Source organism: Rhamphochromis sp. 'chilingali' (assembly GCF_963969265.1).
Source record: "Rhamphochromis sp. 'chilingali' genome assembly, chromosome: 19".
In the NCBI taxonomy this organism is placed as follows: Eukaryota; Metazoa; Chordata; class Actinopteri; order Cichliformes; family Cichlidae; genus Rhamphochromis; species Rhamphochromis sp. 'chilingali'.
The window spans coordinates 21477862-21503243 of record NC_137946.1 but is presented as its reverse complement, the minus strand read 5'-3'; the positions used below and the strand labels follow the sequence as shown (position 1 = coordinate 21503243).

Here is a 25382-nt window from a genome sequence, read left to right as displayed (position 1 = left end):
ACACTGGAATGTTTTAAGTTTACCTGAACAGTGGTCTCAGCTTGGATCTTTTTTTAAATCAAATTCCATGTCAGTCTATAACGCCAGCTTAGTTTTTTGGAACAAGAAGTTACCATCCTTGGGCAAGAAGGTAAGACTGGCAGGCTTGGCTAGCACCATGCACAAACACACATATCTGCCAATTAGTTCTGCATCACAAAACGATTGATTCCACTTACCTAAACCAAAACTTCTTAGATGGGGGGCAGAACTTGTTTCTCTGTGGAGTTTACATGTTCTCTCTGTTCCTGTGTTGGTTTCTCCCACAGTTCAAAAACATGGCTAAAATAACTGGTGTATCTAAAAAGGCCATGGATGTAAGGTGGACACATTTTTTTAAGTGTAAAGAATAAAGTGCTGCATGAATGTATAGTTAAAGTGTGACTTGTAGTTAAAAGCTCTTTGAGTGGTCTGGAAGACTAGAAAATAAATGTGATTATATTATATTACCTTTGCATCAACAAACACCAGAAGCATTACAGAATAATCTAAAAGGAAACAAATTACAGTCATTTTCTTCTGAGCTTACTGAGAGCAGAACTCAACAGAGTGGTTGAGGGAGGTCATAATATTAGAGTGGGAAATGTATTTACAAGTTCCACACATGCAAGATGTCCTGTTACTGCGTTGAGTGCACAGATTTACTCGCAATAAGCAATTTTTGTTTATTATTGATAGTTGTGAGGATTTTTGCAATCAGCGAGCATAGAGTTAAATTATTATAATGGTGATAAATATTGAATTCCAATTGAATTTTCTCACCATTTTCACTTTAAAAAGCTCTGGACTATATTGTGAAAGCATTAAATATGAGCAGCCTGTGGAGGTTAATTCCATTAAAAATGTTCCAAAAGGGACCAAAAGCACAAATGCAGTGAGAGCAGTTTTCAGGCCTGACAAACACCTTGGATGGTGTGCTGGGAGACCTGTCAATCAAATCTATTTCCATCAGGCTGTAAAAAAGATTTTTTTTCCCCAAATATTGCACGTTTGACATTTTAACATGAGACTCTCAGACTCAATTTTTCAGCTGCAAGATTGTTGGTTGATTCTGATAAAGAGGTAGAGTAACCTCATGCACAGTGTGTTTATATTTTGTTTTAGAACAAAGATTTGGTGAATTAACAGAAGAGATATTGGCTGTACAGTAGTTGGATCCAGGCTGCTTTACTCCTCAAATGACCTCTAACCTTTCACTATAGACATCTAGATTTAACTCTTGAATCTTAATTTTAACACTTGACTAACACTAACACTTTAGCTCCCTGTGAGATGTGATGGAGTAGAAGCTAACAGAGGTGTGAAAAGCACAGAGATCTCAAACATGCCCATAAGTATAAATCTTAAGTAAACATATTTTGTTTTATTGCGCAACTGCCAGCATAGGGGTTAGAGGGAGACAAACACCACAGAGGTTTAATGTTTCATAGGTTTTATTATTCATCTGGAAAAGCCAGACAAGCACCATCCACAGCTAGAAAACAGGAATGCTGTCTGACAGGCTGACAAACATAAGGGAACGATGCGCCTCACCTTGGATGTATAAAACAACACAAGGCACGTTACCCTCTGTATGAAACCATCAGGCATTCTGGAGGATGCAGGAGCAGTCTCACAACATAAACATACATCAAAACAGTGGTTTTCTGTGACGAGAATAAACTCTACAGACGATTTTAATATGGACACCGCTGACTGAGTTCCTGAGTCCTGCAAAACAGATGACAAATTCTAGTGCTGTCCTTGATTGCAACCATGACAAAAAAGGTCAAAACTTTTAGGATAAGTTTGCAGTATTTTGTTATAACTGTTTTGCAATACTGACTTCTTAAGGAGAAAACTGTACCAAAGGGATAGCCCAGAGGCAGATGTGGATGTACTACAAATATAGAATTTGTTTTAAAGAAAAGAAGACAGAAGCCATCATTTTAGGTCCAGCAAGTTTCAGAATTTCCTGATGTCACACTCATCAGTTTACAAACAGAAATATCAATTATAAAACAGATACAGCTTTGAGTTGCTGCCCTGATGCTTTAAATCAAAATGAGTTGTTTTGCTGTAACATTTCTTGATGCATTTGAATCTTCAACAAAGCTCAACAACTACTGAACATGCCCCCTCACCTCTGTGTGTGTGTGTGTGTGTGTGTGTGTGTGTTCAATGTTATTCTAATGAACCAGATAAACCAGAGTGTCGCCAATGTCTACAGTTAGGCCGTTGTCAGCCAGAGTGACCTTCTTCTCCTCCAGATTGATGTTGAACACAGATTTGTTGGAGATGAGCAGTTTGCCTTGTTCCTCCTGTCCCAGGACAGGCAGCCGGCGAGGGCCGAGCAAAGGGTCCTCATACCTCATCAACTTGACTCTGGACAGATCTGGTGGAGTGAAAGTGGAAGGAGACAGAGGTGAGGCAAAACAGACAAGAAACATGGGAAACAAAACAACTGAGAAATGCAGAAGTACTGGAGGTGGGATAGATAAACCAGTACAGAAACAGAAAGCTATGCTTGAGATTGGGGAAATTGGAGAATATAAAAGAAGAAGCAGGATGGAAAAATGAAAAGAAAGAGAGACTTCACTGAGATACACAGAAAAAAAAAATTGAGATGAGACATTACAGGCAGAGAACAGAGAAGTGAAAGAAAACAGGCTACAAAGAAAATTGGGTCATATATTGAACTGTTCTAAGCCAACATTATTCAGTTTTTCTTTTCAAATCTGAAAGCATAACACAAAACTAAAGCCAAACATAAAAGACAATATGGAAACAGCAGAAGCAGAACCTCTCAAAAGGCAGAGTGCCTGGTGGTGCAATCACAGCGGAAAGCTTTCTCAAGCGGTTCGCACAAATTTGATGAAGGATGGCTGGTGGTTGTTGTGTTAGCAACACACTGGCAGAGATATTTGCCACAGTTTTAACGGCATGATATGGCTGTCAGCTGTCATCAGAGAGCTCACATAAATTAGCTTGGAATTAAAGATGACTGAAGCGAAGGTAAATGAACGCTCTACAGTAAGTGTCTTTGTGCAGAGACACTGAGGCTGTCTAAATAGCTGAAAGAGAGTGAAAGAAAGAGAGCGAGGTGGTGGATCATCCCAATGCTACTTTGCTCAGCAAAGTTGTTAATGATATGAAGGAAGTTGGGACCACAGTCACCAAGAATACCATTGGCAACACACTACGCCGTAATGGATTGAAATCTTGCTGCGCCTGCAAAGTCCCCGTGCTCCAGAAGGCACATGAGGTCATGAACTGTAAAATCTTGGATGCAAACCTCCTTCCCCCACGCTGGGTCTTCCAGCATGACAGTGACCCAAAACATACCACCAAGGAAACTAAGGAGTGGCTAATGAAGAAGCACATTAAGGTCATGTGACCTAACCAGCCTTCAGATCTCAGTCCTATAGTAAATCTATGGAGTGAGCTGCTGAAGATTCAAGTTACCAAGCACCATCCAAGAAACCTAAATGATTTAGAGACTTTCTGTAAAGAGGAGTGGGCCAAACTCCCTCCTGAGATGTGTGCAAACCTCGTGACCAACTACAAGAAACATCTTACCGCTGTGCTTACAAACAAGGGTTTCTCCACTAAGTACTAAATCATGTTTGGCTTGGAGATCAAATACTTATTTCACACAATGACATGCAAATCAATTTATCACTTTTATGTAATTTATGTAAAGCTTGGGTTGGTATTGTCTCTCTTTATTAAAATGAAATTTTCATAAAATTAGAGATTGTTTATTTCTTTGTAAGTGAGTAAACTTACAAATTCAGCAGGGGACCAAGAAATTATTTTCCCCACTGTTTATTTAACCCCCTGTGATAAAGGCCCTTCTAGCTCAGTTATTCAGTCATGTTATTCTAAACTTTTCACAAATGTTAAGGCCACTGTGTACCTGGGGACATTTAAAACCTGAGGTATGGTTTCATACCCATCACACTGGCCCAGTCAATTCACTCTGTCACTCAAACCTTCCCCACTCCTATATGATTACAACAGGCTGGGGAAGAGTAGAAAAGATGGGTCAGAAAGATAGAAGAAAGATATAAGACAAATGTGTGTTGAACATCGCATGATGTTGGTTAACTGAACCCAAATGCTTTCAACTAAACTGAGCAAATACTTTTATCCTCTTGATTTAGTCACTAAAAGTCATTTTGGCTTTATTTATTTTTGTCTTACTAACCTTTAATGAGTCTGTTGACCTTGGCTAGCCTGCGGACGATGCTGTCTCTGCTGTCCCCCTGTCGGATGTCAACCTTTGTAGAAAACATGCCATTGCACGGCTGAGGGTTGACCAAGGACACAGAAACTCCAGGCTACGGGGATTAAAAAACGAGGAGAAAAGAAAAATGCAAAACTGGCTTTTTGATATGAGTATAAATAAAATAAATTTCTTTGTTCATCACTGGCTGCTCCACAAAATGAAATAGGTCAGTAAAATGAGCACAGCCATAAAGAACATATGAAAACTGTGGACAAACGTGTTAGTGAGGAAAAAAAGCTAAAAGTGATCCTCTAACACGCAAGTCTGGCCAAAGCTAATAAGCATTGAAAAGTATTTACCTCTGATCTGAAAACACTGAACGGTTTCCCTGGGCAACAGTCCTCCTTCACTTTGTCATCAGCCTCAGAAGCAAACAAGATGTCAATCTGCTCCAACTGTCAAAGAGAAACGATGGAGGGGGAAAAAGATAATCAGCTCAGCAGTGTAGTCCACAGGGAGTATGTTTACAGGTGCGTTTGGTATGCACACTGGCAAATGCTGGGCATACTAACCATGCTACAGTAATGGGAGACTAGTTTGTACTTGGGTCTTTAAAGAAGACCACAAATGGCAACAGACAAAGTGCTTCTCTCCTCATCTGTCCTATGATCTACAAGCCTATTTCAAGCCACACCAGTTAACCCACTTCTTAGAGTTGGTTTGTGAGTAAGGTAATGTATCACGCTTTTTTAGTCCTACATGATACAGCGTATTTCATTTCATTATGTCTTCCTTGTCATCAACTTATCTTTAGCTATGATCTATCAGAAACATGAGAATTTAAGCCGAGCTTTTGCTTTGATGTACATTAAGTGCAATTTTCCTTTTCTGTGGTTAAATCTGCTGGTTTTGCAGAAGTATCCTGGGGACTTTGGGCTTTTTTTCCCCCCCCTTTTTCCCCGCCTAGGCTAAGCTTTTGTGTAGACAGTGGTATTAAGGGGATTTTCTGCAGAGAACTGAGCTCAGGATTTCCTCAACTTACTTCTGCAAAGGGAGTAAAACTCAGCTTTAAAGCATCTCTGTGCGAGTTTGACATTTATGTGAAGACACACTGAACCAAAGTTCTGCACACTTTGCTGCACAGTTGTTGTCCAACAAATTTTAGACACCAACAACGTGGGGTAAAGGTTGGATCATAAAGCTTACCTCCAAAGAATTAGTCAAGTAGACCAGGTTCTCCATGAGAACTGCTCGCTCATCAAATTCCAGCTCCAAATCCAAAACTCTGGGTCCATTCTTCTCCAGGTTCTCCTAAAGAAAAAAAGAAGATCCCATCGTACATGATAAGAATCAGAGCTATCATCGCGAATGATCAACAAGGCAATGAATAATAACTCCATTGAGGAAGTGCAGAGGATTTCCTTGGTATAATTTTACACAGAAGCTGAGATATTTGGAAATATAAAAATTCATCTCATTACTGAGGCAATCGTGCTTTCGTTTATAATACAGCGCGCACACAAAGTTCATTGCTATGTTGATGCCACCACCACAAGATTATCAAGAAACAAATGTTTATGAGCCAAAAAAGTTAAAAACAAACAAATAACGCAGGGAGATAAATCAACATGAAAGATACAAGACCAGCTTGAGAGACAGACCGTGGATGAATACAAAGCTCATCATGACTATTTATTAGCTTCATTCTTTTTGATCACTGCAGTGAAAGAGCGAAACCTGAACAAAGCCCAGAGCACAAGAGATGTGGCTTCTAAAATTTTAATAAGCAACAATGCTTCTGATCATTTATTAGCACCACTTGATCTTGAGTGAATATGTAGCTTTATATAACAGAAACAGCAACTGCAGGCATAATGTTATTTGTGATATTTGTATCATCTGGTGGCTACTGCTTTTAGAAACGTTTTTGTAACATGAAAGGTGGGGATGAAAATTGTAAATTAAGACATGCAGACCTGCGGCCGAGACAGTGAACAGAATTTTTGTGGATGCTGCAAATAAATGGAAAGTGGTTGACACAGCCCATCAAAAGTGTTTTGTGTTCTTTTCAATCAATAAACACGTTAAACTGTGCAGAACAAGTATTCCTGAAATTTCTCTGTAATGTCAGTGTAACACTTGTTCAAATTTTTCATTGTATTGTCTACAGTTTTGTTATTGTTTAACACAAAGCACAAAAAAAAAAAAGAAAAAAAAAAAAAAGAAAATAGCTTTTCAACTCCAATCTTCCCAACAAATTATCAGGGAAGACTTTCCACCAATCAGAAGTTGATCAGTGTGAAAAAACAGTCAACTTATGGGTTGACTGTTGTGTAAGAGACTTATTAAAAAGGAAATCACAAGTGAAAAAACATCTCTGGAAAATTCCATCTATGTGTAAAGATGACAAAATGGTTTATGATCATTGGTGGAGAGTGGGCTGTGTACGTCTTCATAGTGAAACATTAATGTTGGCCTTTCAATATTTTTACCTTGATCATGGCTACAAAAGGCATGACTCTCTTCATGTATTTCTTCAGTTCTGGCAGAGCGCCTAGTTCACTCGCTATCACTTTGTTGTCCGGAAGGACCCCGTTGTTGGTCTAGACATACAAACAGGAACAGAAAAAGAAAAAAAGAAACAATTAATAAACTTAAACAAACAGGAGCATCGATAGGAAGACACAGAGAAACTGAAAGAATTCAATTACATAATCATTTAATTCTGAAATTACTGATTTACAGAAATAAGCATATTATTGCACCACTAGGCAGACCTGCAGTTCTTCAGCAAACAATAAATCTTCAAACCTAATGCTGTGAATAATGTTGGGCTTTGTGTGTTCGTTCCCTACCTTGTAGTGCTTGCCGAGCAGGGATAAGGCACTGTGCTGCCATGGAGGGTAGCTTTTGGCCACGTAGATGGTGCAGTGGGAGGGCTTGGCTGGAGGCTTGGAGTCACCTTTCTGTTGGAAGGAAAACAGGATTAATGTTTGTGTTTATAAGAAGCCTTTCACATTCATCTTGTTTATTCATACATCAGGTCCACAAAACAAGGTGGCCTCAATCAGATTCCAACAGGGTTTGGATTATTCAAGGAAAAAAGCCAAACAAACAAAAGTGATGGACTCCCCAGAGCCCGGAGCTCAACATTATTGAAACTGTGGGATCCTACTAACAGAGAACAAAACAAAAGACAGGCAGCATCCAAAGAAGAGCTTTGAATGTCCTCCAAGAAGCCTGGAGAACTATTTGCAAAGGCTACTTAAAGAAACGACAAGAAAATTTGCCTAAGAGAGTTCAAGTTGCATTGAATAGCTCATTAGAATTGTGCAGACTCTGTTTTTGCCTTATCTGCTGTATTTCCATTTATGTGTACAGATGTATCAATAAATCACTACACTTATTTACCATTTCCATATCAGAATCAAAAGAAATATAAAGGTTCTGATACCATCCAGCAATAAGTTCAAGTGCGTAATATTTTAATTTGATGTTAGTTTTGTGGGCAAAATGTAGTCATTTCTTCTCACATCCTTTTTGTTGATGTCACTGTTCTTTGTTGGACTTGGAATAAAAGGCGCTGCGGGAGAAGTATGGAATTGAGGACAAGATGGTTCTGCCTTTTGAGCCGGTAAGCTGAACTAGTAAAGTCCATTCATTTTACTTATGCTGCACAAAATTCATGCATTCAGTGTCACCATGCAAAGTCATTGTGCTTTTATTTGTGTGCAGATCCCTATCATTGAGATTCCAGGATATGGCAACCTGTCTGCTCCTCTGGTGTGTGATGAGCTGAAGATTCAGAGCCAGAATGACAAGGAGAAACTGGCTGAAGCCAAGGAGAAGGTTTATCTGAAGGGATTTTATGAAGGGGTGAGTGCCATTAGCATTCAAAGCATCTATGTTAGTTAACAAAATGTGGTCTGTCTGCAAAAGCCCTGCAGGTATACGTTTTAGGTTTGAAGCTTGTATTGTTTATCTCCCAGGCACAAATCAAGTAGTTCGAAGCTTAAGGCTAGCCTAAATCATTCATCAACTGTCTGTGGATTTTTAGGTACCCTCAGGTAGTTTTCTTCTGTTTACCATCGTTAAACACTGAAGCAAGAAGAAGTTCTGTAACCATTTGTGAGGCATAGCTCATTTGCTGGTAAATCTTGTAAATAGTTCAAACAGTGCATCAGTGTGTTTGACTTTCTGCTAATAATCCTCTGTCCTAGATCATGCTTGTGGAAGGCTACAAGGGCCAGAAGGTCCAGGATGTCAAGAAGCCCATCCAGAAGATGATGGTTGAAAGGGTAAAAAAAATATTTGCAGAGTCACAAAAAGTTATCGTTTATTTATTTCTGTATTATTATTATTATTATTGACTCTATTTTCATGTATTCCAGGGAGAAGCCATGATCTACATGGAGCCAGAAAAGCAGGTCATGTCACGTTCAGCTGACGAGTGTGTGGTGGCTCTTTGTGACCAGTGGTGAGTGCTGCTGGAACTGTAAAATAAAGTTATAATTGTTGGTGTTTGATACTTTGAATTACAAAGTGACAAAAAGTTAACAGCTGGTTAAGTTTAAACTAGTTTCAGTCATTCTGGTCATGAAACTCTTGTAATTTTAACTTTTTAAAAACATTTTTAGTGTTTACTGTCTTCAATAAGCCTTATGCAAATATTATTTGTTTATCCCACAGGTATTTGGATTATGGGGATGCTGAGTGGAAGCAGCAGGCCAACGAAGCCCTGAAGTCATTGGAAACGTAAGATCTCTGATGCAATTGATTTGCATTATATATCAAATTTGTCTTTTCTAGTGTTTTTGTGGGGGATCTTGTAAAGGTTCAGAACACCAATTTATTATTTGCCTATAAGCTTTATGCTGGAAATAAAATGTTTCAGTCCAAAGTCTTGTCTAATTCATGTTTTGTTTTGTTTTTATGTTTCATTTTGCAACACCATACAGATTTTGTGAGGAGACCAGAAGAAACTTTGAGGCAACATTGGACTGGCTGCAGGAGCATGCCTGCTCACGTACCTATGGTCTTGGTAGGTGGTTTCAGTGTGTGTGTGTGTGTGTGTGTGTGTTTGTTCTTTAGCAGACATAATGATCTGTGAACTTGTATTACATGACAGCTGACAATTGCACTGTATGTTTGTTTTCACAAATGTACCTTCATATTATATTGTCACAGTATGTAAAAAGTTGCACAGGTATTATTCTATAATGGGAAAATACTGGATATATGCGGCTGTGGGAAATGATTTTACTGTATGTTACTTGATAAAATATTCCATATTTTCTACGTGGGGGTGGGGTTTAGGGGGCCTGGAGCCTATCCCAGCCATCATAAGGTGAGAGGTGGAGTATACCCTGGCCAGGTTACCAAATTTATTTATTTTTTTTGGTTTTATTACTTTTTGGTTTTATTATATTTTTAATTTTTTGTACATACTCACAAATCCCCTTTTCTGGGCAGATTTAGAACTCACATGCTAACAACATAGATGTTGCTGCTGAGAACGCTTATGGTATGAAAAAATAACTATATTTAAAAAAGAAAAAAAAAAAAAACCTTTTCCTTTCTCCTTTTTCTTCTCTTTTCCCATCATCTTTCCAATCCTACCTCAATGGCAACAAAGCATTTCCAGTAAATCAATAACGGGGGCCTGGAAACCTGAGATATTGCCTGTCTTAGATGTTGTCAATACTTGTTTTGCTTTTCTCTAAGCTGCCTACAGCCACTTATTGAAGTGCGGAACTGTTAACAAACAATAGACTGGCTTTCCTGCTGTGAACACAGACATAAGCTCGCAAGTGTATCAGAAAGGATATAGGATGCTGCTGTAGAGTTACATCAGTCTGTTTTATGTTGCAACTCAAAAGTTACAGCATATCCACGAAGGCAAAGTGTACAGACAACTTCATATCTTACCTTGCTTTTAGGCGGAAGCATGTAGGCTTTGAGGCGAAGACGAAGGTCGTGAGCAGTTTCCATCAAATATTGAGAGGAACGAATCAGAACCTCGTCCACGGGCCCAGCCACAGGCCATGATGCCTTCATCAGAGAGCCAGTCTGTCAAGCAGAAATAGAGAAGAAAAAACAGTCACTTAGTGAGCAGTGTAAACTTTTAAAAACTTTCATGGCTGGGCCCAGCTCCAGAATATCTGCTGGGACTGCTGTTCTCATACCAAGTAGTACACAGCCTCAGATCCTCAAGTAGAAACCTGTTAATTGTTCCCTCCTCAAGTTTAAAGACAAAAAGGCAATCAAGTGTTTGCTGTTAGCCCTGCCCAGGAAATCTGGCTTGCCTCATTAGTGTTTTCTTATTAATCATTTATTTAAAAAAAAAAAAAAAAAAAAAAAAAAGCTTTCTGGAAAAAGAAAAAAAAAAAAAGCTCATATGTAAGGCTTTCTATAAAATATACATTTTAGTATAGATTTGATTTCTTTTGACATTTTTAACTCCATCGTTTTCTTTTTACTTTTAGATTTGTATGTTAATTTGAAGTTATTCATTACAATTGGAATCACACTGTATCTTATTCCAATTTTGAAATTGCAGTTAAATCTTGCACGGCCTATGCTAAATTGATTAGTAATTTCTTTTTAAATTTTCTCCTAGTTTGTTCTCTTACTCTGTGTTTCTGTGAAGCATTTGGGTAGCATTGGTTTTGGTGACTGCTACACAAACTTTAGTGTTATCATAACTACACAACCAGAGGTCACAATGGTATCATAACAGTGGCATGTGTAAGTTCTCTGTGTACCGAGTGCCTCTTAGCTCTTTAGTTAGTGGTAGTGAACACATGACTGGAGAACATACTGGTGTTGGGGCTTTTTTTTTTGCCTAGCGACAGCCAAAAATCCATTTCCATCACAGCTGCACTCCTTCATATTCATAAATTTGAGTGTTAAAAATATATTTGTCTCCCTGTGCTATTTGAAGTGTGCACCTGTGTGTGCATTTGCTTCATGCTGCAGTGAGAAAAAGATCCATAGTGCGAAGATATGCTCCCGGTGGATATGTACATCAACAGTGAGAAAGTCAGTAACCATTTCACACAGGTAATAAGCAGCGGGCCCAGAGCTACCCAGAGGTCTACCTAAAGCTGTAGCTTTCAGCTCCTTGATCCCAATTCTACTCATGAATACAAACAAACACTGGATGTTAAAATGTTTCTTTTGACTGTATTCCTGTTTTACTCTAAAATATACAAGACAGATAAGAACTAAGGACAGAAAGGAGAAGTTAGATATGAGTCAAGTCAGAGCACAGAGCCAACTCAGAGCCTGAAAACAGGAATACGACGCTAAATCCATGTGTTTCTTACCTTGCCAAGCAGACCCCAAGTGTATTCACAAAGGTGCGGGCAGATGGGGGCCAGCAGCAGAGTTTGCCTTTCTATGAACTGGAAGACAAGGTCTCTGTGCATGCCTTCGATGGCCAGCTCCCGATACTTATCTTTGGCTGCCTAAATACACACAATAAAACAACACAAGGTTCATCAGCGAAACTCGAGTCAGTCTCTTCTACTGATTTAACGATGACCGCAGTATCTGGAATCTAAATGCTCTACTACTGTTGTAGATTATGGGTACTTGAAATCATGCTACATTGTCTCTTATATGATCTCATCAAATTATTAAGGACTCTCAGAGGTGGAATTTTATCAATTTAATTTACCTGAAATTCGAAAAAGCCACTTTTCAAAGCCTCCTTGTACATCATCCTCTCATAGTGCTGCTCTGTCTTCAGGATGCCTGAATTCATCTCACTAAACAGGAAAGAAAATTATTTTTTAAAAATGTACTTTCAAAACATTTAACCACAATCAGGCTTTCGCCTTACATTTATTAATGCAGACATAGCTGTGGATTCTTTTGCTTTATCAAGGCTGAAATTCAATAAATTTCAGAACTTGTAAATCCTTTTCATTCCAGACACTTTTAAATCCTCAGACTACCTGGAAAAAACCCGATCATTAAAGGTGTCTGCAGGTCCCGTCCTCAGGTTGTTCTGGTTGGCAATCATCTCCTTCACCCATTCCACCCAGGTGTAGAGGCGCAGGATGCCAGCATCAGCCATGGTCTCTACAAAGTTAGCATCCTCCACTGTGTCTCCAGCATCCGCTAGAGCCAGACGCATACCTGAGAATGGAAATGAGAACATGTGTTAAAACAGCAGAATGTACAGGTACAATATAATAGATGTAAAACTGATATACGGTCACTCTCACAAACGCAACTGCCTTTGTAATTTGCTCCAGTTTAATATCCAATTATCTGAATCCTCTATTCAGGATATACAATGAACACAGCACTTTTTTTCTATTCAGCAAAATAGTTCAACAAAAGGTGAAGTACAGAGGCTCTGTGGAAAATTCCAAAGCTTGAGAAAACGTCAGTTATTCAGCAGACATCCCTCCTAGCTTTAAGACAGGAACAACTTTATGTGTCTATCTGCTGGCAGACCATGAAGCTGTTTCCTCCCACAGCAGGATATCTTCTATAGAAGCATGAACTATCCATCTATTCTTCAGCTCACTGAAGATATATTAAAAAAAAAAAAAAGAAGGTGGAAATTATCCATCGCTAACATAAAGGAAAAAAGTAAACATATAGAGAGGAAAAACACAAGTCTTCAATTCCCTGTGGATAATCAACATTATACCAAACATATAAGTTGTAATGTTCTCACTTTCCAGCCATTTCTAAAAACACAATTTATCTTCCTCTTATATTCTTCTAAATATTTTATTTGCTTTTTATCTTTTGAAACCGCATTCCTTGAATATAATACATCTGTAAATACATAATACATGAATGATAGAGGCAATTCTTTTGCAACAACAAAACAAAATGTTGAACACTAATTAAAAGCTTCTCATCTTAGAACACACATTGATATTGAGAACATCATGCATTCTCTATTTTAAAGTGTGCATATTACATAATTATACAGAAATGTCTTACTTACAGTCCACTGACTGACCTGACAAATACAACAACTCATAATACTCAACATCAAAACCTCATCTATCTTATCAAAATGGGTTCATTTTCTAAACACCATCACCAGGGGATAAGAGATGTTAACAATATAATCATCCATAACAGCCCATGCACTGGGAAAACACAGTTGAAATCTGTTCCAAATGTACACCTGAAGTGTTTTCTCCCAGGTTTCATGGTAAGATGAAAGCGCCATTGAGAAGAAAACTATGAAGAGGGAAAGAAATAAAAAAGACAGAAGGAGAGATAAATCAAGAAGAAACTGATTATACCGTCTGCTGAAAACTTGTCAATGGCTTGGCTGAGAGTGAGGAAATTTCCAGTTGATTTGGACATCTGGTCGATAAAAGAAACAGATGTTAGCAGCCGCAATCTTTCAGGTCTGCCCACCCACACAGTCTTTCTGTGTTTAAAACCACAAAAGAACCCAACTACAAAATAGAATCAGCAGCAAAAACAGAAAATGGCATTCCTAAAACCATTCAGAACTTAAAGCTTATTTGAGAAATGTTTGGCTGTTATGTTTAAAATCTGTCGGTCAGTCAAGGAACACAAAAGATCCCATCAAATGAAACCAGAAAGAAAGCGAGATTTCATGTTAACCAGGTAACTTTAGCCCTAGCTTTCCTGGACTGTGAAGGCAGTTCTAACGGGGGGGACCTCTGTGCGTAGAGAGTAGCAGAGTCTAAAATTTTTCTATTGTATCTAATATCTTTGTATTTCTATGATGAGCATTAGTGGTCAAGGTAGAGTGGTCAGAGGCTCTCAAGGCCAATCCTTTCATGACAACAAGCACTTAGCTAGATTGGGAAACCCTGTGTTATTTTAGTGAGATGATAAACTGCTTCATGTGACCTGCTTGACTAAACTGACTAAACTGCAATAACAGAAAGATATTTTTTTATTAGTCCTTCATTTATCCAGGTAAAAAAAAATCTCATTGAGATTAAAAATCTCATTTCCAAGAGAGACCTGGTATCATGGCAACAAAATATCCTTGTTTGTTTATATATGGGGTATGTTAGACTTGGGGCATGGTACAGGGTCCTAAACTTACAGGGTTATAACCTAATAGCAAATTAAATGATTTTAAAGTAATACATACAGCTTAATACTTCACATACCTTTTCAGAGTTGAGGAGCAGATGTCCATTAGCTCGCACTGCTTGTGGCCACTTCCCGCTGTAAAAAAGAAAAAAAAGAGAGAGAAAAAAATATTTTTTTTTAGTGTTATCTTGTTATTTTCATCATTACTGCCATTATCATAGGGAAGTTTACCCAAATGCAAAGCTGAGCTCAGTTTATTAAAAATAAAAAAAATAAAAATTCAGCAAAACAAAAGGAAGATTGGCAGTATGTTAAAAAACATCATTATGACACTGATAACATTACACTGTATTGTGATTATTGATTTACATCTTAAATGGTAAAAAGCACAGTATTATCACATTCTGATAATGCAACATTACCAAAACCTTAAAAAAGGCATATAGTACCTGACATAATTATAAATATTCTATTACTGAATCTGAATTATTGTCATCTCACCTTACTGTAGCGTCACCGTAACATAATGTAAAAAAAAAAAAAACCCAAAACTTATTTTAACTTATGTACATAAATACAGAAAGAGTTACGGAAACTACGGCAAAATAAGATCAAATCCAGTGAGTCCGAGCCAAGAGTGACATCAAATAAGGGTATAAAACAGACTCAAAAGGACTGTTTCCATGGCAACCACTAGAAACTCCAAAAAGTTACTCATCTAAGCCAAGAATTAGACCAGTGTACCAGTCGTGAACTGCTGAAATGTTTTTACACACTTACTTTTGCATGTATTAAACTAATGGGATATAATGTGTTAATTAGAGCTCTTTAGAGATGCTTGTTGTGTTGGGCACACTTGCCAAAAATATTCATTTAACTGTCAATCACATTTTTATGGAATATCAGCTAAGTGGATGTGAAAAAAATGTCACAATTAGACTAGAGAACATCATTTTTGTAGCATGATAAGAGTGTCATTCAAAGCTGATAGCTGGAGGTTCGAAATTTTGTTTGTCGCCCCTCATTCCTGTCCTCTTTTTTTGTTCTGGTCAGTCCAGTGGGCAAACTTACTTGTCTTTGGGCCACATGGCCACATGGTTGTACAGGTAATATGACAAATGGTTGGGCACCAGATCTTTGCCAGATACACGGACATCCACGGGGTACCAGTACTCAAACTCCCTTCTAAGCCTCTGCAGATGCTCTTTAGGGATGTTGGTCTTAGGGAACGGAGAAGTCTTAAAGAAGATGAAGTCCCACACCTCTCTAGTCATCTGCTCTGGCCTGTGGTAGAGAAAAAAAAGAGAAAAGACATAAATGAGGCTAGAAACAGAGACTTATTGTGTTCAAGTGAGGTGAAAAGAAGAAATTGAATGCTTGGTGTGACTGTGTGCATTTTATATAATTCAATAGCTGACTGTACATGCTTCATTTTAATTTGACATTTATTTTAGTGCAAAAGAAGGGACGAGACTTAAATGAACAATGATTTGGAATTACTGATTTCTGCATATTTGTGTGCACATGCATGTGATGCATCCATACTTGATTCCCAGTGGTGACTCTCCTTGGCCGTTAAGCACACCTCCCTGCAGAAGGTGGGCTACGGTGTAGTAAGCCATGTAGATGGTGGAGTCTGACAGGGACTCAATCAGCCACTGCTCGTCCCAAGGCAGCCGCGTTCCTATGGTAACCAGGGGATGCACGCACACACACACACACACACACACACACACACACACACACACACACACACACACACACACACACACACACACACACACACACACACACACACACACACACACACACACACACACACACACACGAATGAGAAAGAAAACCAAAATTATTCATTTTATGACAACCGACATCTCATCTGTTTTAAAACAATGTTTTCTTGTCAAACTGTACACACTGGTGCCAAATATTGAGGAAATGTAGAACAAAGTCTTGGCTTTACTGTGTGATCTTCTGTACACAAGCCGAAATGTAACTCTGTTGTCAAATAAACCAAATCAAACCAGACACCAAAGTAACTTGTGCTTTCACACAAATAGTTTGACACTTTTTTCCACAGATTAGATTTTTAGGATTTTGGAATCCCTGTTTAGAAGAATTTACAAAAGATCAACTATTTAAGCAGCCTGAGATCAGCTAAACTCAGGTTGGTGACAATGTTAAACGTCTTACAGGCTAATTGTCTGGTAAAATGACTGGATAGACTTTGTGTTTTTTATTCTTAAAACATGTGGAGAGATTTATACAGTGAGGAACAGTTTACAGCTAGCCTAGACTGTACTGCAGTGTCCTGCGCTGAATGCCAGCTGGCCTTCAGTCTGCATCTATTCTTATAAAAACCATCAGAGATGGAGTGTTGCTAGGTGTCCAATCATTAGTCCTTTGTCTCCATCTATAGACCAAGAGCATCGCTCAAATACAAGTTCAAATCTTTATATAAAAAAAACTGTTTCCAATTAGACAATCATGATCTTAAAAGTGCCAGAAAAGCTAAAGATAAATAAGAGTGATGGTTAGTTACCGTATAAATATTTACTGAACACACACACACACACACACACACACACACACACACACACACACACACACACACACACACACACACTGAAACCACCTACCAAGACCATAGGTACGTGAGCAGGCATGCTCCTGCAGCCAGTCCAATGTTGCCTCAAAGTTTCTTCTGGTCTCCTCACAAAATCTGTATGGTGTTGCAAAATGAAACATAAAAACAAAACAAAACATGAATTAGACAAGACTTTGGACTGAAACATTTTATTTCCAGCATAAAGCTTATAGGAAAATAATAAATTGGTGTTCTGAACCTTTACAAGATCCCCCACAAAAACACTAGAAAAGACAAATTTGATATATAATGCAAATCAATTGCATCAGAGATCTTACGTTTCCAATGACTTCAGGGCTTCGTTGGCCTGCTGCTTCCACTCAGCATCCCCATAATCCAAATACCTGTGGGATAAACAAATAATATTTGCATAAGGCTTATTGAAGACAGTAAACACTAAAAATGTTTTTAAAAAGTTAAAATTACAAGAGTTTCATGACCAGAATGACTGAAACTAGTTTAAACTTAACCAGCTGTTAACTTTTTGTCACTTTGTAATTCAAAGTATCAAACACCAACAATTATAACTTTATTTTACAGTTCCAGCAGCACTCACCACTGGTCACAAAGAGCCACCACACACTCGTCAGCTGAACGTGACATGACCTGCTTTTCTGGCTCCATGTAGATCATGGCTTCTCCCTGGAATACATGAAAATAGAGTCAATAATAATAATAATACAGAAAGAAATAAACAATAACTTTTTGTGACTCTGCAAATATTTTTTTTACCCTTTCAACGATCATCTTCTGGATGGGCTTCTTGACATCCTGGACCTTCTGGCCCTTGTAGCCTTCCACAAGCATGATCTAGGACAGAAGATTATTAGCAGAAAGTCAAACACACTGATGCACTGTTTGAACTATTTACAAGATTTACCAGCAAATGAGCTATGCCTCACAAATGGTTACAGAACTTCTTCTTGCTTCAGTGTTTAACGATGGTAAACAGAAGAAAACTACCTGAGGGTACCTAAAAATCCACAGACAGTTGATGAATGATTTAGGCTAGCCTTAAGCTTCGAACTACTTGATTTGTGCCTGGGAGATAAACAATACAAGCTTCAAACCTAAAACGTATACCTGCAGGGCTTTTGCAGACAGACCACATTTTGTTAACTAACATAGATGCTTTGAATGCTAATGGCACTCACCCCTTCATAAAATCCCTTCAGATAAACCTTCTCCTTGGCTTCAGCCAGTTTCTCCTTGTCATTCTGGCTCTGAATCTTCAGCTCATCACACACCAGAGGAGCAGACAGGTTGCCATATCCTGGAATCTCAATGATAGGGATCTGCACACAAATAAAAGCACAATGACTTTGCATGGTGACACTGAATGCATGAATTTTGTGCAGCATAAGTAAAATGAATGGACTTTACTAGTTCAGCTTACCGGCTCAAAAGGCAGAACCATCTTGTCCTCAATTCCATACTTCTCCCGCAGCGCCTTTTATTCCAAGTCCAACAAAGAACAGTGACATCAACAAAAAGGATGTGAGAAGAAATGACTACATTTTGCCCACAAAACTAACATCAAATTAAAATATTACGCACTTGAACTTATTGCTGGATGGTATCAGAACCTTTATATTTCTTTTGATTCTGATATGGAAATGGTAAATAAGTGTAGTGATTTATTGATACATCTGTACACATAAATGGAAATACAGCAGATAAGGCAAAAACAGAGTCTGCACAATTCTAATGAGCTATTCAATGCAACTTGAACTCTCTTAGGCAAATTTTCTTGTCGTTTCTTTAAGTAGCCTTTGCAAATAGTTCTCCAGGCTTCTAGGAGGACATTCAAAGCTCTTCTTTGGATGCTGCCTGTCTTTTGTTTTGTTCTCTGTTAGTAGGATCCCACAGTTTCAATAATGTTGAGCTCCGGGCTCTGGGGAGTCCATCACTTGACTGATGGCGTTCCACTTGGTTTTATTCATGATTAATTTACTGAAATGTGTCTGGGATCATGGTCATCCTAAAACATGACGACATTACCACAGAAAAAAACCTTTCTGGGTTTTTTTGTTTGTTTGTTTGTTTTTTTGGTGGATTAAAATGTCATGATACTTTTTGTATTCATCATTCCATCAGTTTTAACAAGATCACCAACATCACTGGCTGGAATGCATGACAGAGCCTCCACCGTGTTTTACAGATTTACAGCTATTCACACTCTCTGTTGTATTTGTCTCCTGACACCAAAATTCCAATTTGGATGAATCACTTCCTAAGACCTGCTGCCACTGATTCCATCATGTGGTGTAATTTGGCATACCTCAGCCTTTTCTCCCTGTTTTCTTTAAAAATCTTGAAAGCCACCTTTCCTGTGTCAGGTTTTTGCTGTAGTTTTTCACATTTCTTAAAGAAATGACTTTTAAATCATGTTCAACTGCTATAGATAATTTTTAGGACTGCCACTCCTTGTTGTGTTCTCCACTTGTCCAGATTCCTCAAAAAGCTAATTTCAGAACATACTGCACATCATGTCCAGATATGTTTTCCTCTAAAAGCTTATTGTAAATCACCTTGTTGGTACAAAAATAATATTTTATGACTGTGAAACTGTTCAATCATTAGCATTTTTTGTGTTTTCAGAACACGAGAAACTCGTTTTTTTGACAAGCTGCTAGTATCAAAAATGCCTGAAGTAACAAAGTTCTTCGATATGTTGACTGTCATGTGTAGACACAAAACTATTCATCCCTCGAGTTAGGTGCCTTTTTCCGCTTTGATCAGATCAGACAAAAAGACTGGATTAAAAAATGAGTGCAAAAGAAGTCAATATCCAAAGAAAAACTTTGAAAAATACAAAGAAATGCAGGATGGCTCAAGAACTTTTCGTAGGTTTATATCGTCACCTGTTTTTTCTTGATGTCCCTGAGAGCAGCAATGTCATCAGGAGCATCAGATGGTACACTGGTAACAACCCCAGTACCTAAGACAGACAGGAAAGACACAACAATGCATAAAATCTATAAAATGATAATGCAGTTTTTTATTCTTTTCCCTTACCCTTCATAACCCTCAGAAACATGATGACACAGGGGGCATTTATTATTAAAATTGTGACATATCAACTTAGTCATTGAGAAATTCCAATTATTACTAACTCTACAGAGATTCCTCAATAGGACACATGAGTACAAAGAGACAAACTACTACCCTGGAGCAACACAGACAAGAAAAATAGAGAAGTCTGACTTCTAACAGAATAGAAACACTCTGCAATAAGTCGATTTTAAATGATTGCAAATGTTATGCGCTGGAGGGAAACAAGAACTTATAGCATCCATCCTTTGACATTGCAAACAATGCTTCTGAATTCTACCTTGACCTTGTCCTGCTATTTTGAGTCCCAAGAATTTTTCTATATAGCTCAAGCAAAATAAGACAGTGTTATAAATGAGGATAAATCAAATTTCAGTCAGATTCTGTGCAGAAGACAGCAAGAGGTGGAAAAACTGAACTATTTAGAACTACTTGTGATTAGGGCTGTGCGATATGACCAAAATCTCATATCCCGATATAAGAATTCTATCGTCGATAACGATATAAATCACAAAAATGTAACATTTTCTGTAAATTCTGTGAATCTCGGGCAGCTCGACTTGCGTGAAGTGTTTCCAGCTGCGCGTCATGTAGCTGGAGTCGAGTGTTTTAACCGATGCATGAAACTATACATTTTTAGACATAAGTTGTAAATGCCGCCGTTTTCTTTGTGAGCATTTATTACACAGCGTGCTGCGGGGAAAAGCCTGTTCTAACGTTTGAGTCTAAAGGTTTATTTTTTTTAGCACCTGGCGGCTCTTTTCTCTTCTCATCCTTAAATAATCTGCTCTTTCACGTGATTCAGTTTATTTTGAAAAGTCTCAACAGGATCTTGAGCTTTATTGTGAAAGGTTTATGTGGAACATAAACAAGCGGACACGCGATGGTGTTACCATCCTTGTTGCTAACCACAACGCATAAAAAGAGGCGCTTGTCCGTCTGTAGTGTGTTTATATTAAATATAAGAGAAAGAGAGAACTTTAAGAAATTAATATAGTCACTACAGTGACCATCAAAACGATGAAAAAATATTACAGTAAACAGTTTATTTTGCAACACCACGAAACAAACGATAGCGTAAAATGAAACATAGACGTTTTTATAACATCATCCGATATATATTGTTATATCGAACAGCCCTACTTGTGATTGCCAAGTACATAAGAGAGGAGGGTGCCACTCCTCAGGAATATTCCTGCTGTTTTGAGTGCAATCAGCAACAGCGTCCATCTACAACTATGATGCTTAAATGTGAGAAATTTCTGCCTCAAAAGAAAAGGCACAATTTCTCAAAAACAAAAATGTACTGAAATTTAAGCTACAAATCTAATCCTAGCATTTTGGCTCATACCTTTATCCTCCTTGATGGTGAGCATAGGGAGAGCATAGATGATGTTATAGGAGGTCAGAGGAGCACTCAGGGCACAGCCGAGGATATCCTACAAAGACCAAAAAAAAGAAAAAAGGCCACTGAATTAGATACACGAACTGCTGGTTTAATATTAGATAGCATTTTATTTTTTATTCCACTGAAATTAAATAAATCCATCTAAATGATCTGAACTTATTTGCTGTAGCTGGAAGCAGCACATGAAAAAAGTAGTACCTGTCCCAGTACTTCCATTATTACTGGCACCACTCCATTTTCCTTGGTGAAGCCCTGGAAAGACATATTCCTGGCAGCCCTTCTGGTGGAGATGAAGACGTCCCCACTGGTTGTCTCAAAAGCAACATACTTCATGTCAGGTCTCACCCAGCAGTTGGTCTGACCAAACATGGTCTCTGGTCTAAGTGTAGCAGCCACCAGGAAGATGTTTTTGCCTTTCATACCGCTGTGGGAAGTACCGAAACTAAGGCTTAGTGACAGGATTTAAAAAGGATGACAGTTATATTCAAGGGGATTAAATCAGTCTTTCTTTGTAAACCTGTCATCTCCAAGAAAGTTTTGTTTTCTTTTTTGTGGAAGTACAGCATTAAGTATTTGTTACCTGCTATAAAAGACCTTGGATTTGAATTTTGCTGTGTAGGGTTCAACGACCTTCATCTTGATCAGGGTGTATTCCTGAGGTCCAACTCCCTATAAGTGAAGCACAAATGTTAAGGAAGAAAATTTGATAAATAAAAGTTCCTCAATCACTACAATTTAAATTGTAAGAAAGTTTTGTGGTAAAATAAGTAAAACAAACATTTTTAAGCATTTCCTGCAGTAAATCTGTGGTTAAATACACCTCAACATTGTCACTTTATTAGGTATTAAGTCACTTTGAATGTGGCATTGTTGTTGCTGCTGTTATTAGTCTACTTGGTTTTTATGACACAACCATCTCTAAAGACAGAATGATCCAAAAAGTAGAAAACTGCTTCGACCTGATAGGAAAGCAACAACAACTGAAATAAGCCCTTGTTACAGACAGAAGGACATCTCTGGATGCACAACATATCGAAACTACGAAGCAGAAGACCACATGGGGCCCCACTCCTGCTAGTTCTTGTTCTGACAAATCTGCAGCAACTATGTGATGCTATCATGTCAATATGGATGGGGCCAACCCTGACACTAGTGAGGTGTACCTAATCTTAAACAATACTACAGTTTCAGAATAAATAATTTTTTCTGTCAAGCTGAGGACGTCTACCTCTCCTGTCTGTCTGTCATGGTCCATGCATGGCTGTCCATCCTTGGGACAGTAGATAGTATACCTGCAGGGGAGTTCAGAATAGTCACGATATAGACTCAATAATATAAACAGAATATACAGACTCAGAATAGACTCAAAGAAGACTAAAAGGAAGACATCAAATTAAACAGAATTGGGAAAGAAAGCCACTTGAAAAAAACAGTCATATATAAACTATGATGATTTTTTCCCTATATCATAAAAAAAACCAAACCTTGTGGTAGACGACAAGAAAACCTGAAAGCATCTCACCTTTTACCAAATTTGATCTTTTTCCTCTCTTTTAGAGTAACAAACTGCCACCTGACAAAGGAGTCGTAGAAGGGGTTCACGTCTGTGGTGATGAATGAACGCCTCCAGTCCACCTATGAGGTAATGACATAACAGCATGTCAGCACAACTGAATAAATTCAGTGCCTTCCTTTAGCCATGAAAACATGGATGCATCAATGTCACTGTACTTTTTGTGTCTCTTATTTAAAAATTACAATGTTTTGCCACATGAAACTGCATGAATGTTTAAAAGGTATGTGCAGTTTAGTCTTAAAAATAATTTTAATCAAACCACAGACAGATAAAACAAACAAACAGAGAAAGCCACCTTGACTCCCATCCCTTTGAGATCTTTGACAGCCAAAGGAGGGAAGTAATCCAGCCAGTGTTCAGCATCAGCAAACTTGACAATCTCCTGGTCAGTTAAGCCCAGAGACCTCATGATGTCCCACTGGAAAGCGGTGGATCCAGATTTGGCCACTGCTTTACTCTGGCAAAGAAACAAGAAAGAGATTGCAGAATGTTAACAAACTTTCTTTTATCTGAAAAAATGAAGCCATACACTACTTAGATAACAGACTAATTTTTTACACCTTCAAACCAAATTTTATGGTACTGCTTTCATCTTAACTCTGCAAATTCTGTCCTGGGTAATAAAGGCCTTAAAAAAACAGCTCAAGCTTTTGTCATAATAGCATAAGTATAATAAATTCATTTTGAAAATAGCATTTCTGCCCTGTGATCCTAACCTTTTTGCCCTTTGCTTTGTCCTTGATAATGATTTCATCAGATGTTGTTTGCTGTTGTTTCTCTTCTTCCTCCTCCTCTGGAAACTGTGGAGGGTTTCCATACAACTCCATCTCTCTCTTCAGCTTGTCTGCACAGGCCTGATGGATACAATTATTGATTAAAAATATCAGAAAAAACACAAAGATCTGTTTAAGAGAGATGGATTATGACAGATAGATAGTAGCATAAAACAGTTATGTTAAAAGTTGATTTTGGGACAATAAGAACAAACTGTAATTGCATGTTTATATGATGAAAAGTGATAAGATTATGTCAGATTATAGACACCTAGAAATCTTATGAAAAGTTTCTGAATAAAAAAAACAAACCCAACATTACTTACTTTGATCGGCATTCCTGTACAGTGCAACCCGAATGGAAAGAGGCATTTCTTTCCCTTAAGAGACTGGTAACCAACAGCAAACTGCAGGAAGACAAATGAACAACAATCGGTAAGAGACCACATATCAAATTTCTCAATCTTAACTTATTTGCAACAGGTGGTGACTCAGGTCGATGTCTGCCTTTAAACTTACCTCACATTTTGAAAAACTGAATGTATGGCCAAGGTGCAAACGGCCATTCATGTAAGGATAGGGAAAGGTGACCAGGTACTTGTTTTTACTAGAAGGTAAAAAAAAAAAAAAGGTAAGGTAAAAAACAAACAAACAATTTAGCTGCAACCCAACAGGTTTTCCCAATATTGTAGTGTGAACTATGAAACAACATCAGACAACATGATTCAGCAACAAAAATGTACTACATACCTATTACAATATATTTAGTTCTACAAGGAAGTTCTACAGAAACTACTTTCACATTCCAGTGTGCTGCAAATCTTTGGAAATCTTTCTTTATATATGGGCTTACAGTTGCATATTCTCTATCTGGAACAATTTGAGAAATACTGTAAAACTGTTCAGAAAACTGATCACGTAGTTGTTCTTGAAAACTGAAAAGATACTCACTTTGTACTTTCCCCGACTGTTGTCGGTGCATCTTGCTCAAATGTTCTCTCCCTCTCCCATTTCTCCTGGATTTCCAATTCAATCTTTCTCAGGAAGTCCAGCTTTGCTGTTCCTTTCCGCTCCTGAAATGTACCGTCGAGCAAATAATCACAAACTGAATGTCATAACAATAACAGCCGCAATATCCAGCTTAACAGAGTCAGACTTTTTTTATTTCTGTAATTGTCTCAACAGCTCATGTTAGCTAACTTTGCTAACAGCCACATTGAATTAATGCTCTAAGGCAGAAATTTTCTTTTTTACAAAAAACTAGCATCAACCATTTCATACTGCGAGTAATTAAAAGATTGGACCTACCGTCATTTTGTCTAAAACTGCAAGTAATTAGTTATACTGTTCAAAAAGAAGAAATAGTGTCTAGTTTGACAAGAGAAACCCACGCCACCGGTGCCTGGCTGATGACACCGTTCGCTTGGTTTTCTGGGAAATGTAGTCCATCTGACTTTTCAGACGTATCTTAACCTATCTGTTGTATTTGCACATTAATTAGAATAGCTAAGATTTATTAATCTTAATTACTTTGATAAACAAATACAAGCCCTCATATGTGCGGCTTTTTTTGTTTGTTTGTTTGTTTAAATGCATAATAAACATCCGCCGTCGTGCTT

At 38.0% G+C, this 25382-nt stretch overlaps 2 protein-coding genes across 2 annotated transcripts; one reads left to right on the top strand and one right to left on the bottom strand.

Annotated features, from left to right (window-relative positions):
• Positions 1 to 1454: 1454 nt before the first annotated feature.
• Positions 1455 to 25229, bottom strand: lars1b (leucyl-tRNA synthetase 1b). Its single transcript, XM_080867731.1, has 32 exons — positions 25072 to 25229; positions 24715 to 24836; positions 24283 to 24370; positions 24090 to 24170; positions 23707 to 23844; positions 23286 to 23447; positions 22937 to 23049; positions 22643 to 22706; positions 21995 to 22083; positions 21613 to 21838; positions 21358 to 21445; positions 19817 to 19893; positions 18349 to 18402; positions 18107 to 18247; positions 17685 to 17762; positions 17509 to 17594; positions 17231 to 17296; positions 16945 to 17027; positions 15851 to 15989; positions 15377 to 15589; positions 14383 to 14440; positions 13531 to 13594; positions 12211 to 12394; positions 11931 to 12021; positions 11578 to 11718; positions 10178 to 10318; positions 7105 to 7215; positions 6742 to 6852; positions 5456 to 5560; positions 4609 to 4704; positions 4229 to 4361; positions 1455 to 2413 (listed from the first exon to the last, which is right to left on the bottom strand). The coding sequence occupies exons 1-32, from the start codon at positions 25075 to 25077 to the stop codon at positions 2208 to 2210; spliced, it is 3555 nt and encodes a 1184-aa protein (XP_080723857.1). The 5' UTR covers positions 25078 to 25229; the 3' UTR covers positions 1455 to 2207.
• On the top strand, positions 7795 to 9340 carry LOC308387013 (leucine--tRNA ligase, cytoplasmic-like; the record flags this gene model as incomplete). Its single annotated transcript, XM_080866885.1, has 6 exons — positions 7795 to 7883; positions 7985 to 8125; positions 8470 to 8547; positions 8641 to 8726; positions 8939 to 9004; positions 9208 to 9340. The coding sequence occupies exons 1-6, from the start codon at positions 7863 to 7865 to the stop codon at positions 9338 to 9340; spliced, it is 525 nt and encodes a 174-aa protein (XP_080723011.1). The 5' UTR covers positions 7795 to 7862.
• Positions 25230 to 25382: the final 153 nt, after the last annotated feature.

Excerpts from the sequence above, each read along its gene's own strand:
- lars1b (XM_080867731.1), bottom strand. Across the intron at positions 4,362-4,608 it reads TCAGTGTTTTCAGATCAGAG|CCTGGAGTTTCTGTGTCCTT; the intron begins GTAAATACTTTT and ends TAATCCCCGTAG. Across the intron at positions 2,414-4,228 it reads GGTCAACAGACTCATTAAAG|ATCTGTCCAGAGTCAAGTTG; the intron begins GTTAGTAAGACA and ends TCACTCCACCAG.